Here is a 13,470-nt window from a genome sequence, read left to right on the forward strand (position 1 = left end):
GGAGATGATCTTTATGACCTGGGTAGGGAGTAGGGAGGGATTTCTTAACACCCCCCCACTCCCGCCCCACCCCAAAAAACCATAAAGGGGAAGGTTAGTCAATTTGACTAGGTTAAAATTAAAAACACCTTCTCATCCAAAGACAGAATAACGAGAACGAAAAGCAAAAAAGCCAGGAGGAGAAAATTTGCAGTTCATCTGACAAAGGATAGTCATTGAGTACATATATATTAGTCATCTAGTACACACATATATATATTTTTAAAACCCACCAAAAAACCTCTTTAAAATCCCTAAGAAAAAACCAAGCCACCAATGGGAAACTGGATGGCATTTCATAGAAAATAGGAATGTCCAAAACACAGGAGAAGATGCTCCCTTGAACAGTTTGACAAACATTTGAAAGTCTGACAATTTCAAGTGTCATTGAGGATGCTGAAAAAGATTATCTCCCTGCTGGCAGCCTCACCCAGCCCCACCTGTGACTTCCGTCCCGGGTATATTGTGGAGTGACAGTTCTCCAAGGGCACAACTAGTTTTGTGTTCGTACAATGTCATTGTCCTTTCATTGTGTTGACATTTGTACTGATGTGTAAAAGACAAGTGGGTAAAATTGCTCCCACCTTAGCCCCAAACACAGTCACCAAATAATATTCATGGTCATTGCGTTCTTCACTACCACACGTTCCTAGTCAAAGAAAAAAAATGGAGTGTGACTTCAGAATGTCCTCGAGGAGACGAACTTTTCAACCTTATGAAATCTCAATCCTTGTGCACACATCTAGTTAGTATTCTGTGTGACGGAGCAGTACACAAAAGCATTTCTGGGGCATACTGAAGTCAGGTCTTGAGGAAAAGCATTAGTGGGATTGACTTGTGAGCAGAACTGGCCACTTTTTTCATGGAACACCATTTCTACTCAAAAGAAAGACTGACCAACTATGGTTTTTTCAGACTTTAGTATTTGGTTGATATGTATTTTTTAAAGACTTTTCTTTTCTTTTTTTCTTTTCTTTTCTTTTCTTTTCTTTTCTTTTCTTTTCTTTTCTTTGACAGAGAGAGACAGCCAGCGAGAGAGGGAACACAAGCAGGGGGAGTGGGAGAAGAAGAAGCAGGCTTCCCAGCAGAGCAGGGAGCCTGATGCGGGGCTCGATCCCAGGACTCTGGGATCACGCTCTGAGCCGAAGGCAGACACTTAATGAATGAGCCACCCAGGCGCCCCAAGATTTTATTTATTTCTATGAAAGATGGAGTGAGCATGAGTGGGAGAGGGACAGAGGGAGAGCTGAGCATGGAGCCCACCATGGAGCTTGATCCCAGGACCCTGAGACCATAACCTGAGCTGAAGTCAGACACTTACTCGACTTAGCCACCAGGTGCCCTGGTTGACATCTTCTTGAAAATCAACAAAATAAGCCTGTCCCTTCAAGGAAGTAATTGATAGTATTTGTTACCACTGATAAAATTCAAAGTTTCAAGAGAGAATTGGAAACTTATAATAAGACATATAACCCCCTCCGTGACCTTGACAGTTTCCCAATACCGAAAGGCTTTTTTTGGAAGGATGAGATCAGTAATGATATCAGTGGATATGATTTTTAAATATTGTGTAATGAGGGGGTGCCTGGGTGGCGCAGTCCTTAAGCGTCTGACTTCGGCTCAGGGCGTGGTCCCGGCGTTCTGGGATCGAGCCCCACATCGGGCTCCTCCAGTGGGAGCCTGCTTCTTCCTCTCCCACTCCCCCTGCTTGTGTTCCCTCTCTCGCTGGCTGTCTCTGTCAAAATAAATAAACAAAATCTTTAAAAAAATATATTGTGTAATGAAAGGTACCAACATTTGGAAGATCTGCCTGGTTTGGTGAACTTATATTTTCCAAATGACCACCATATGATGTTATAAAATCACGCATGGGTAAAAGATCCATTCAAGATGCAAGATGGACCAATGGATTTTAATGTAACAGAAAGTCCACTGATACATTTTCAGATTCCAAATTGCAACTAATCTTAAAAAAAACTACCACCTGCTGAGTTTTAGCCTAGTATCAAAGACAAATACTCACTTATCTGAAAAGGCTGTAAAATACTCTTCCCTTTTCCAACTACATATTTGTGAAAGGTTGGATTTTTCAACCCAAATAATGTATGTCCAGAGACTGAATACAGAAGCAGATAAGAGAATCCAACTCTCTTTTTGTTACGTTGATCATTAAAGAGATTGGTTAAAAATACTGTAAAACAATATCATCCTTCCCAGTAATTTTTTTACTTTGGAAAATCTAGTTATTTCCATAAAATATATTACTGATGTGAACATGTGATAGGTTATTATTGCTATTTTGAATAAATAATTATCTTTAAAAGTTATCAGTTTTAATGGCTAATATGGTGAATATTGGCAGATACGATCTACATAACCCAAAGTTCTTTGGGGTCCTTCCTGATTTTTAAGGGGGTCCTAAGACCAAAATCATTTGAGAACTGATGCCCTAGAGAAATAGGCACCGATGTACATGGAAACGTATAAGAATGTTCGAAGCAGCAGGATCTATAATAGCCAGAGGCTGGAAACAACCACAAATGTTCGTCTACCATAGAGTGGGTGAAGAGGGGTCACGGGCAATCTCTGATGTACTTGACAATAAGAAAGGAATTCTTGGAGATGGCCAAAAACCAAAACCAAAACCAAAACCAAACCTAAAAAACAACCCACTGAGAGTGGCCGAGACACCTTCCCACTCCAACCCCCACCCTCGTGCTGGGCCCCCAAGAGTAACCAGTATTCCTAGAGATTGTCTACACGCGTGTGTTGTGCAAACAAACAGGTATCACGCACCCTCCTTTTGTTGTTACACAAATGGCCACATCTTCTTCGTCCCTGCTCTTTGGTCTAGTTTTTTTCTCTCTACAATGGATCTGGGTAATTATTCTCTACTTCTAGCCACTCGTACTCTTTGTAGTAGAGCCATAGCATTCTATGTGTGGGTGTACTATAACCTGTAATTGAGCCCCCATGGATTTTTAAGGTAGCTTGCGTCCATCCTTTGGCCATAATAGCCACAGTACACCCCAAATATCTCTGTGCATACATCTTCGTGTATATGGGTGTGTATATCCATAGGACAAATTTTTAGGCATGTAAAGTTGAGGTCAAGGGGGTACATTTCAAGTGTTGATGCTATTGCCAAACTGCGCCCCCAAAGCTGCTGTGCCAATCCCCCCCACCAGCCATGTATGAGAGTGTGTCTTTCTCGACACACCCACGGTGTTTTATCTTTGCTTATCCGAGGTGAAAATGCATTCGTAGTTTAGTTGCTCTTCTTTTATTACGCCAGAGGGCAGAAGACAACAATGTTTCCAGTTCTGATTCGACTTGAACCTGGTTGATAAACACAGGGCACCCTACTGGTTGGGTTCTGACCTAGGAGGGACAAACCCGAAATCCCGTGTGTGGGCGCTGTCCACAGTCGGTGGCCCAGGGCCCACGGCACCTCTTAGCGGGAAGAGCGCACCCTTACCTTCCCTGGGCAGCGCGAACTCACACGCGCTACCCCGGGTGGCCGCTGGAGGGCACCAGCGCCCACCGAAACGCTTGGGGAGAGCCTGGGGGTCTGGGGAGTGCCTGGGGAGCGCTCCGCTCTCCTTGAGACCCCGGGGCCTCGGCTCCGCGCTCAGCCCTGTCCTCCGCGCTCGCTGGGTGGGTGACCAGCTGGCTTCCCCAGGACTCAGGGCTGTTGGGCTGGAGGGGCCCGGGTGGAGTGGACACAGCCCCTCAAAGCCCATCTGCTCTGCTCCGGGCGCCTCCGAAGCTCGCCCAGGTGACACTCGTGGCATTCCCCAGAGGGGCCAGTGGGCGGGGGTCGCTGGTGGGACAGCCTGTCCAAGGGCCTTCTACCTTTGTACTGGCCAAAGGGTCCTTGTTCACAAAAGCCTGGACAAACTCCTCAGGCCCGATGTGTCGTAGCCGTTCCTGCACCAGAAGGGAGAAGAGGAGTCAGGGAAAGGGGTGAAGGTGCAGGGAGAGGGGGGTGACCCCGGGGAGTCCTGGCATGGTGCTCCTGCGGGCTCCCTGCCTCTCAGCCCACCCCAGGACGGTCTCTGGACACCTGCCCTTCTCACTAGGGCTCCACAACCCCATTCTGGGTTGTCACAGAGCTTGAAATCCTCCTGAAGGAGGCACCCCTATTTTCCCATGCCCAGGGGCTGCTGACGTTCATGGGGGGCAGGAGGCAAGATCCCCACAGGGAGTGCTTGGGAGGTGTGATACACAGGAAACCAGGCTCGAAACTGGGTAATTGAAATGACCTGCTCCCTCCAGGGGAGGTCTGGGTCAGAATCAAATCCTGCCTCTGTCCCTTCTACTGTGTGACTTCAGGCAAGTCTCTTAACCTCTCTGGACCTTAGTTTCCTCATTGGTGCAAAGTGAATAATAATTGCACCTACCTGGCAGGGTGTGGGAAGATGAAATGAGATAGGGCACATGAAGTTGTGAGTATAGTGCCAGAAAGCAGTAAGGGAGTCATAAATGGGGGAGGTTTAAAAGAGAAGAAACCTACACCCCACTTCCCTTCTCTTGGGGGCAGGCCCCTTGGCCTCTGCATCTACAAGGAAGCCAACATGCTGGAGGCTAGGCTGGGGTATCCCCTTCACACGCAGGAAGGCCTATCTGGACTTTTCTGGAAGGCTAGGGTGGGTACAGTGTGTCTGGGAGTCCTAGATGGGGAAACTGAGGCCTAGTGGGGGAAGGCACTAGTGGTGGGTGGTGGCAGAGCCAGTATTTGAACCCAGCGCCTCTGTCCTGGGTCCAGACTCTCAGGCAGCCCAGGGGTCCAAGTTGGGCAGGCCTAGCACGTCCGGCCCTCCTGTTGGAATGGCAAGAGACTGTTCCAGAGCCCGGGCATCCTGGAGGTGCCCGGCTGGCCCTGTGGTGACAGGCTCCAGCCCTGGGTTACGTGGACACGAGGTGCGGGGCCGGGGATGGCCGGTTCTCAGTGGTTCCCGGCTCTGGGTCTGGCTAGAGGACGGCCCGGGCCTGCTCACCAGCTCCACGTGGGTCAGCTGCTGGGCCAGAGTGTAGGGGTCACTGCAGACGCCGAGGAGCTCCCTGTGAATGGAGGCTGGCGGCTTGGTCCTGTAGGAGACGGGCTTGTCGGCACCCAGCAGGCCTTCTGGGCCCTGGCCCTGGGCGGCGAGCCTCTGGTGCAGAGCCTGCAGGAGCTGCTGCATTCTCTTCCGGTACGCCTGCAGGGGGGCGGGAGGAGATGCGCTCATGCCGTAGCAGGACCACCGGGGTGGGAGCTGTGGCTACCTGCGCCGGGCCCTGTCCCCACCCGGAAGCAGCACCCAGTCCCAGGTGGCGGGGAGAGGCTGCAGGATTACCAGTGAAAGCTGAGAAGAGCACCTGTCAGGGAGGGCGGCCGGGGTCCAGGGCTGTCAGGGAGACTGGGGGCCCCTCCAGGGGGGTCCTCCTCTCTCCTGACTCAGAGGGGCCTTCCTATCTGGGCCCCAATGGTTCTGGTCCAGGTCACCCTATGTGACTTCCCTACAGGACCACTGTGGGAGATGCCCGGGATTGTTTACTGCCCCGCTAGAATGACAGGCTGGGGGGGGGGCAGGGAGGCCTGTGTGCCCCTCTCTGTGTTGGCAGAGCAGGGCCTGGCTCTGGGCACATGGTGGGCCTTTAATAACTACTTCCACGGACAAAAGTGTCACCGCGCAGCTCGGACAGATGCATGCTTGCTTTGGGCTGCCCTGGATGGGGTGCAGGGAAGAAAGGCCGTGGCCCCACCCTGGAGGGGCACCTGTCCCCCCACACCCACAGGGAAACTGATTATTCTCCCCTTAGAGACCGCTGTTTCCAGGGAGGGCACCATCAGACTGGCTGTGTTTACTAAGCTTGAGAGCCACTGCTCCCAAAGGGTTGGTCAGTAATCCACAGAAGGAGCCCCCGAACTTGTCAGCCAATGGCCGCCCCCCCCAGAGGTTGATTCAACCCCACAAGGCAAGGAGCTGGCTCGGGAGCAGGGGAGGGTGTCTGGGGCCGGCCTCCTGGCAATGATGAGCCACCAGGCTGGCAGGCGGGGTGCCCGGCAGCCCCAGGGGCCTGGGAGGATGGCGGGCCGAGTGTGCACTGGGGGGGCCCCCACACTTCCCCAAGTCTGACAGGGCTTCCGGGGGCCATCGAAGTCCAGCACTGGTGGTGCCCCGGGCTCTGGTGACCAAGTCAGCAGCCACCTGCCACTCATGGAAGTGCTTCTCTCTCAAGTGGCCATGGGCAGAGCCCTCAGGACCCAGGAACCAGGCCAGGAGCCTGGTGATCCTAACCGAACCCGAACCCTAACTCTTGCTCCTGGAGCCCTGGGGGCCAGGCCCACTGGTCAGCTGGACAGTGTGTGGGTAAACTGAGGTCCAAGTCTTCCATCCAATGCCTGTGGAAGGAACGGCCTGTCTCAGCTCTGCGGGGTCCAAAAGTGGGGTCTTCATTTGTGTGCTGGGAAAATAGGGAGCTGGGTCCATCCTGTGAGCCCCAACACCTGCCCCGGCCCCTGTCTCTCTCGACACTGAGCCTGTCCTCTCTTGGGCGGCTATGCTGCCGTCATGTCCCCTCCTCCCCCACGCCCCCTCCACCGCCCCATTCCTGTCAGCCTTCCATCCTTCCGTGCTGGAGATCACCTCCTCATTTCCGTCTGGCCCCCTCCCCTTCAGTCTGTCCCTTGGTCCTGGGTATGCTGGGTCATGTCCAGAGTGTCATTCAGTGTTTGTCTGGACAATATTCATTTTATACGTGCAGCTTCTTCTCGGATCTCCAGAGCCACACGGCCAAGGGGCCCCCTCGACCCAACGTGTGCAAGTAGCCGTCTCACTCCCCTTGCCCAGAGCTGCCTTCTCTGTCCGCATCCCTGTCTCAGCGACCGGAGCGCCTGCGCCCAGCGCACAGGCCCAGGGGTATCCTCAAGCCCCCCATCCCACACACCCCTCCTGGCCATCACTGACCCTCCTGATTACACCGGGTCACTGTTTGCTCATCCCCAGCGTGAAGGACACGGGAGAGGCTCACACATGATGTGCCGACTGGATGGACGTGGCCTTCACCGGCTTCTAGCTGGTCAGCCTCGCCGGTGTAGACCGCGGAGCCCCCCCTGAAGTCAAAGGTGCAGCGTGTCTGTGCCTAGAGCTTGATAGAACCACGGGCTTACCCTACTTTAAAAATATGCAGATGATTTCACAAGACTTGTTTCTACTGAACCAATATTCACTCCAAATGCCGATCATTTTCTGCTTGCTAATTCCTTTAGAATTCACCCGGCGGTGTTAACCTCAAGCTCGTCTGTTGGTTCTTTCCTGAATCTTCTGCACGCCCCTCTGAACAGGGGGATGGTATGGTGGTTCCTCTCTCATTTTCTTGTGATTCCTACACCCTTGTGGATAGAGGCTGAGATCTGGGTTCGTCTGAGCAGACGAGACCCAGCTCTGAGAATGTTGAGGCTGTCCCTTGTCCCTGTCAGGAAGGCACATTCCAGAGCACGGGGGCATGCCAAGTGCAGCGGAGCTCCACCCCTCATAGCCTGCCTGAGGCCACCCGTTTCTGCGGAGCCACCTGCCCCATACATGGAGCTGGGTTTCAAGTCAGAGGTCATCCAAGGTGAAGGCTGTGGCTCTCCAGGTGCCTCCTGGCCATCCATGGTTAGACCTTGTCTCTGGCTGGACAGTCATGGGCTGCTGTTCTTTGGAGTTCTCGAAAATCCCACCTGAGCCAGCCCAGGCTGACTTGCAATGGGCTCAGCCCACCCTGCGTGGGCGGGAGCTCCGCACCTGCCACCAGTTTGTTGTCCCTGCTAGCTTCGCATCCCCTGTGCCCTTGGGCGGTGGGGGGGGGGGAGCCTCCGAGGGCAGCAGGGTCGGCCCAGCAGATAGTCGTGGGAATGGGAAAGCAAGGCCATCCCCGGGGGGGCCCATGGTATCAGCTTCCTCTGCAGCCGCCCTTTACTGGAGCTGTGACCTCTGGGCCTCCCCTGGCTTCCCCCTCAGCCTCAGCCCTGGCCTCCCTGAGCCGAAACTGCTGAGTCCAACCTACCGGTAGCCCCTCCAAGGCGGGGTCCCCTGGCTAGCCCGGGGTGGCCCCAAGGAGGTATCTCGGTGCAGTGGCCGGGTGCTGGGAAGGCTTCCATGTCCAGTCATGGAGAAGGGCCTTTGCAGCTCCTCTCTGGCCTTCTGTTCCCAGATGCTGAGAGGTGGTGAGCAGTGCAGGGAGACCATGGGGGTCGGGAGAGGGAGCAGCATGTAAGACGGAAGTGCCACCTTCCACGGCCCTCTATGGGGAAGCCCCCTTGCCCCTGGCCCTGTGCTGTTTTCTCTTCTTCCCTGAGCCCCACTGTCATCTCACAGCCCTTATCACCCTCCCTCCCTCTTTATAAAAAGGCATTCAGGGCTCAGAGAGGTTAAGGAACTTGCCCAAAGACACACAGCTCTGAAAACATTTCACTGACTCGTGCAGGGCACTTTATATCATTTGATCCGGTCCCTGTATGAGAAATCTTTTACAGGAAAATGCTGAAATGTTCTTGGAGCCAAAGATATAATATTTAAAAATAATTTGGAGGGAGGCGGAAGTGTGTGAAGGGACAGGAGAAGTGAATTTGGCAAAATGTTGATAATTGTTGAGCCTAGGTGATGAATACATGGGAGTTCAGGGTTGTTATTCTCTGTGTTTGTGAATGCTTGGTATGATCCACAATAAAAACTCCACAAAAGTTAAAAATAAGCCCCATACACCTGAATTTTGGGAATCATTTGTTCCCCATCATAGCTTACAATTACCAAGTGCCGAAACAAGAACGCACGTGACTTTAGGGACTCTTCGCTGCAAAGTTGTGTGGTGGTCACGATTATCTTCTGTTTTGCTGTTGAAGAGACTGAAACTCAGAGAGGTGAAGCACCTTGCCCGAGGTCACACAGCTGTGCTTTCTGAGCCGGGGTCTGAGTGGGCACAGGCGTTCTGATCCAGACCCCATGCTCCGAGTCCTATTGTGGCCCTGCCTGGTCAGACCAGTCACCAGCTCCTTTCCGGGCCGAGCCCTTGGCCGTCTGTGCCGGGAGGGGAGCAACCCACGGTCCACCTGCAGCCTCGGGGAAAGGGGAGGCAGCACCCAGAGGACATGCCCTTTGGAGTGGCTGCTCTCTGGGCAAGGGCAACTTGAGGATCTCAAAGACACAAGGAACTTGGGCCTGGGTGGGTGGGGTGGGGGCCAGGGAACCCTCGTTGCAGCCCACACTGCTCAGCACACCTGATTGGATCCCAAGGGGAGGAATGAGAATGTTTCAAGTGAATTATGTCTGCTCTGAAAACCCACACCTGGCGGATGGCTGCTCTCGACAGCCTTTCCTAGGCCTCGCTCATTCCTCATCCATGGGGTGGTTAGAAAAGATTTCCTGGCACACCCTGGTGGCAGGCCTGACAGCTTCTCAAGGGGTCAGCGAGGAGGCCCAGTTTCCCTAGGAAACCAGCCCAGGAATCCCACCCATCCCCACCACTGCAGCCAGAAGGGCAGGATCAGCCTTGGAAATGGCTCCGCCAATGGCAGAGACAGGACTGACCAGGGTGGATGATTCTGTCTTGTCAGTGGTTCAGATCTCATTCTGCTGAAGACCTCCTGGGGTGAGGGGGCTGAAGCAGGAGCCTGGTTTCTCCTCCTCCTGCATACCCTCCACTCCATCCATCCATCCATCCATCCATCCATCCATCCATCCATCCATCTGCTCATCCATTCACCCACCCATCCATCCATTCACCCACCCATCCATCCATTCACCCACCCATCCATCCTTATTCATCCATTCACCTGTCTGTCCTTATTCACCCATCCTCTCAACTACCCACCCATCTATCTATCCACTCATCCATCCATCCAACCATCCATCCATCCATATTCATCCGTCCACCCACCCACCCTCCAATCCTCCCATCTGTCCATCTATCCACCCCCCCACCCATCAATCTTTTCACATCCACTCATACTAAAAATCCACCTGCCTATCAGAATACTCAAACGTCTCTCTTCCTCCCTCCACCCATCCATCAAGGTAGCCAACTATCTACCATCCAGCCCGCCAGCATCTCCCTCCCTGCTTCTACCTGTCCCTCCTGATTCATCCAATCATTGAGCCTTCTCTGACCCCATTTCCTGCTGCAGCCTAAGCCAAGTGTCAGGATCCCCAGATGGATGGAGGAGATGGACAGGAGGAGGAGGAGGAGGAGGAGGAGGAGGAGGAGGAGGAGGAGGAGGAGAAGGAGGAAAAGGAGGGGGAAGAGATGACCCTCATCTCACTGAGCCCTCAGAGTGGTTAAGTCACTTGTCTGCTATGTGAAGTGGCCCACGGGCAAGGTCTTCCTCTCTGCTTTATGGCTTCTATGGCCCATCCTGCCTTAGCAGTTTTCCTTTGTTTCACAAGCACCAGGCTCTGCCGTGTTCGGACCCACTTTGAGGCACATGACTAGCTCCCAGGGCAATTGACCTGCATTCCCCTCAACGTTCTCTCCTAGGGAAGCAGCATCAGTGCTGGCCACAGAATTACTCCAGAGATTCTGATAAACCTGCCCCTTCTAAGTTTACCAGGAGACCTCCATCCCTTTTGCAGGGTCCTTCTCTGTGTTCTGATCCTAATCCTGAGAGGTGGGAATGTTTGTCTGCCTTTGACCTTTCAGTGTCTTCCCCAGAGTAAGGCAGCTGGGAGAACAGGGCAGGATGTGGGGTGCCTGATGCTTACCCCACTGGCTGCTTTCCAAGCCACAAGGGCTGCTTTACCTTGGGATGTGGTTTCAGCCACGGGGGGGCGGGGGGGGGGGGCTCTTTCCTCCTCTGCCCCAACTAGGGCCCTCCAGGCCAACCTAATGGGTCACTGGCCAAGGGCCTGGTCGCAAGAGCCCGTGAGTGGGTCCTTCCTGCCTGCCATCCGATGCCATGTATGAATGCAAGACAGGAGAGAGGTCAAGAGACCAGGCCTGGAACCGGAGGCCTGGGTTCCCTGCCAGCTCTATAGGGCCTGATTTCCTGATGGGGCAGAAAGGGGCCGATTTTAGAGGGGCTGCAGTGCACAGACAGGGAGATGAGGACCCTGAGGTTGGCCCCAGGAACAGGCTCAGGTCCCGGGTGTAGGGGTGCAGGCAGGGTGTAGGACTTGCGCTGGGCTTGCCTACCTCGTCACAGGGGGCAATGCGGCCCATCACGTCCTTCAAGTGCCCGATGGTCGACTCCTCCTGGAAGTCCCGCGGGAATGTCTCCGTCCATTCGGCCAACAGCTGGAGCAGTTTGGGGCCAAATTTCCGGACCCGGGCCTGCAAGGCAAGCCAAGGAGCGTCTGCACAAGGTGACAGGTGCCTGGAGGCGGGGCCCCATCAGCCGCTGCATCAACCACGCACTGCGCATGCTCTGCCGGGGTCGCGCTACCCGGGCCGCGCCGCTGGCAGCCAAGGGAGGTCTGTGGCAGGTGCCAGGGACGTGACACAGGGATGGGGGCAGACCACAGGGGAACAGAGGGGGACAGACACAGATTTGGGGGAGGATCCTATGTTGTTTTTGCCCGCTGGGCATCCCATCTCCCTCTCTGTGGTGATAACATCTCAGTTTGCTTTGGGGGTTTCCGTCTCCCTCATTCCCAGCCCTTGGGGTTCAGGGGCAGCTTACCTCGCCTCAGGCCCCCTGGCAGGAGCCCAGATCAGTGCTGGCCAATGACAACATGGCACACCCCTATCGTGCACAGTGATTGGCTCACTTATGGGCATGTCGCCTAAGCTAAGCCAATGAGATCGGGACCTATTTAGAGCGCGGCTTGCTGTTACCACTGGAATTGGGAAGAGTGGATGGTGAGCCTGGAGTAGCAGAGGCTGTCTGTCCCTGGGCAGGGAGAACCTGCCAGAGTGAGGGTGAGGCTGGCCCCAAGGAAAATGGAGCAGAGGGTCGGAGGGAGAAAGACCGCGTTTCCGTGGGGGTCATTTGAGCCCGGGGGGCCCGTGGTATGCGACACTTCGCAGTTCCATGAGCCAGTGAAGTCCCTTTGCCTTAGGCCAGCTGAAGCTGGGTTTGTATCACTGTAGCATCAAACCCCGATGGGCACACCCATAAATAGTCACAGCCCGTGGGATCTGGCCGGGTACAGAGGAAGGCTAGGCCATCAGCGGACCCCACAGAGGAAGGGAGGGTGGAACAGAGTGTGCTGAGGGCAGAAAGCCCAGCAGATACCTCAGGACCATCCCAGATGGCAAGGGTCCTACTGATGGGGCTCTGGAGGCCCGGATCTCGGGGTGCTGTGAGCTCAGGGGCTCCCACAGGGCAGTGGAAAACAGCACCTGGGTAAAATTTCCAACTCTGTCCCTTCTAGCTCTGGGCCTCATACAAGTCAGAAACCCCCTGTAGGCTCCTGCTCAGGAGAATGGGGACAGTCACTGCCACTCCAAGAGGCTGATGCGTGAGGGCGTGTCAGGAGTGCCTGTACACTGGGGGGCCCCCCACCCTGCCCCTCACCTTGTCCAGCACCGGCTGGTCCAGCTGCTGCTGCTCAATGCACAAGTGGCAGACCCGGGCCAGGAGCTCCCGGGGCTCGATGAAGAGGCGGGAGCTCAGGAGGAAGGTGAAGATGTAGGCTTTCTGGGGGGACACAGAGAAAGGCAGCATGTGCTCACAAAGGCACGGCAGGGCTGTGCCCTCGGGTCCAAGCCCAGCCCCAGCCCTAGTGTCTCCCCCATGCGTGGTGGAAGACAGCCCACTCTAATGCCCCTCCCCCTGCTGGGTGGGTCACCCACCTCGGGGTAGTAGTCAGTCGTGGGCACCAGCTGCTGGATCAGGGTGTCCAGGGAGGCTGACAACGGAGCTCCATCCAGGAGGGGCTGCCCGGCCTGCTCGCCATCCGTGGGCTCGGTGGGGGGTGGGCCAAGGCTGCCGGGGGTGACCATGTCGGAGGCGCTCAGTGTCCGGGGCATGCCTGTCTGCAGTAAAAGGAGCAGTTGAGGCACACCTGGACTGGGGCCCGCCAGTCCTCTGGGCTCCTGGCTGGGTGGGCTCCGCCTCCTCCAGGCACTTTGGTACCCACCCAAGCCCAGTGATCGCTTCCTGGGAGGGCTGTGAGGGATCCCTGCCCCCAAGCACAGCATCCCCAGGAACCAACCCTCCTCCACTCTTGGTCCAAGTCACTTAGGGACTGACTTTTTCTACTCCTACCCCCAGGGAAGGTTGTTTTTGACATGGCTTAGACAATTCGCCTATGGCTCTTTGTAGGGTGACTTCTCCACCCACATCTCCTCAAGGCAGGGCTCGGGGCACACACTTGGAGCCGGCACCCAGTCAGGGGTCTGGCCCACAGCAGGCGCGCCTCCAAGCTCAGGCTGTGGACCTGCATCTCCTCTCGTGGGTTCTCCCACGTATCCCCCAGGGCAAGTCTTCCTGAACTAAGCCTTCAGAGCACTCATGGCAGTGAGTCC

General features: G+C 55.0%; 1 protein-coding gene across 1 annotated transcript in view; it reads right to left on the bottom strand.

Moving 5' to 3' along the window:
• RASGEF1C (RasGEF domain family member 1C) overlaps positions 1 to 12,972 on the bottom strand; it is a 32,222-nt gene extending 19,250 nt beyond the window's left edge. The window contains exons 1-5 of the mRNA XM_045795091.2: positions 12,796 to 12,972; positions 12,518 to 12,640; positions 11,194 to 11,331; positions 5,040 to 5,240; positions 3,895 to 3,969 (exon numbers count right to left, since the gene is read on the bottom strand). Coding sequence (XP_045651047.2) covers positions 3,895 to 3,969; positions 5,040 to 5,240; positions 11,194 to 11,331; positions 12,518 to 12,640; positions 12,796 to 12,972 — 714 coding nt within the window. The remainder of the gene's footprint in view (positions 1 to 3,894; positions 3,970 to 5,039; positions 5,241 to 11,193; positions 11,332 to 12,517; positions 12,641 to 12,795) is intronic.
• Positions 12,973 to 13,470: the final 498 nt, after the last annotated feature.

The sequence above is a fragment of the Ursus americanus genome, chromosome 5, assembly GCF_024610735.1.
Source record: "Ursus americanus isolate L20-20 chromosome 5, mUrsAme1.1.p, whole genome shotgun sequence".
In the NCBI taxonomy this organism is placed as follows: Eukaryota; Metazoa; Chordata; class Mammalia; order Carnivora; family Ursidae; genus Ursus; species Ursus americanus.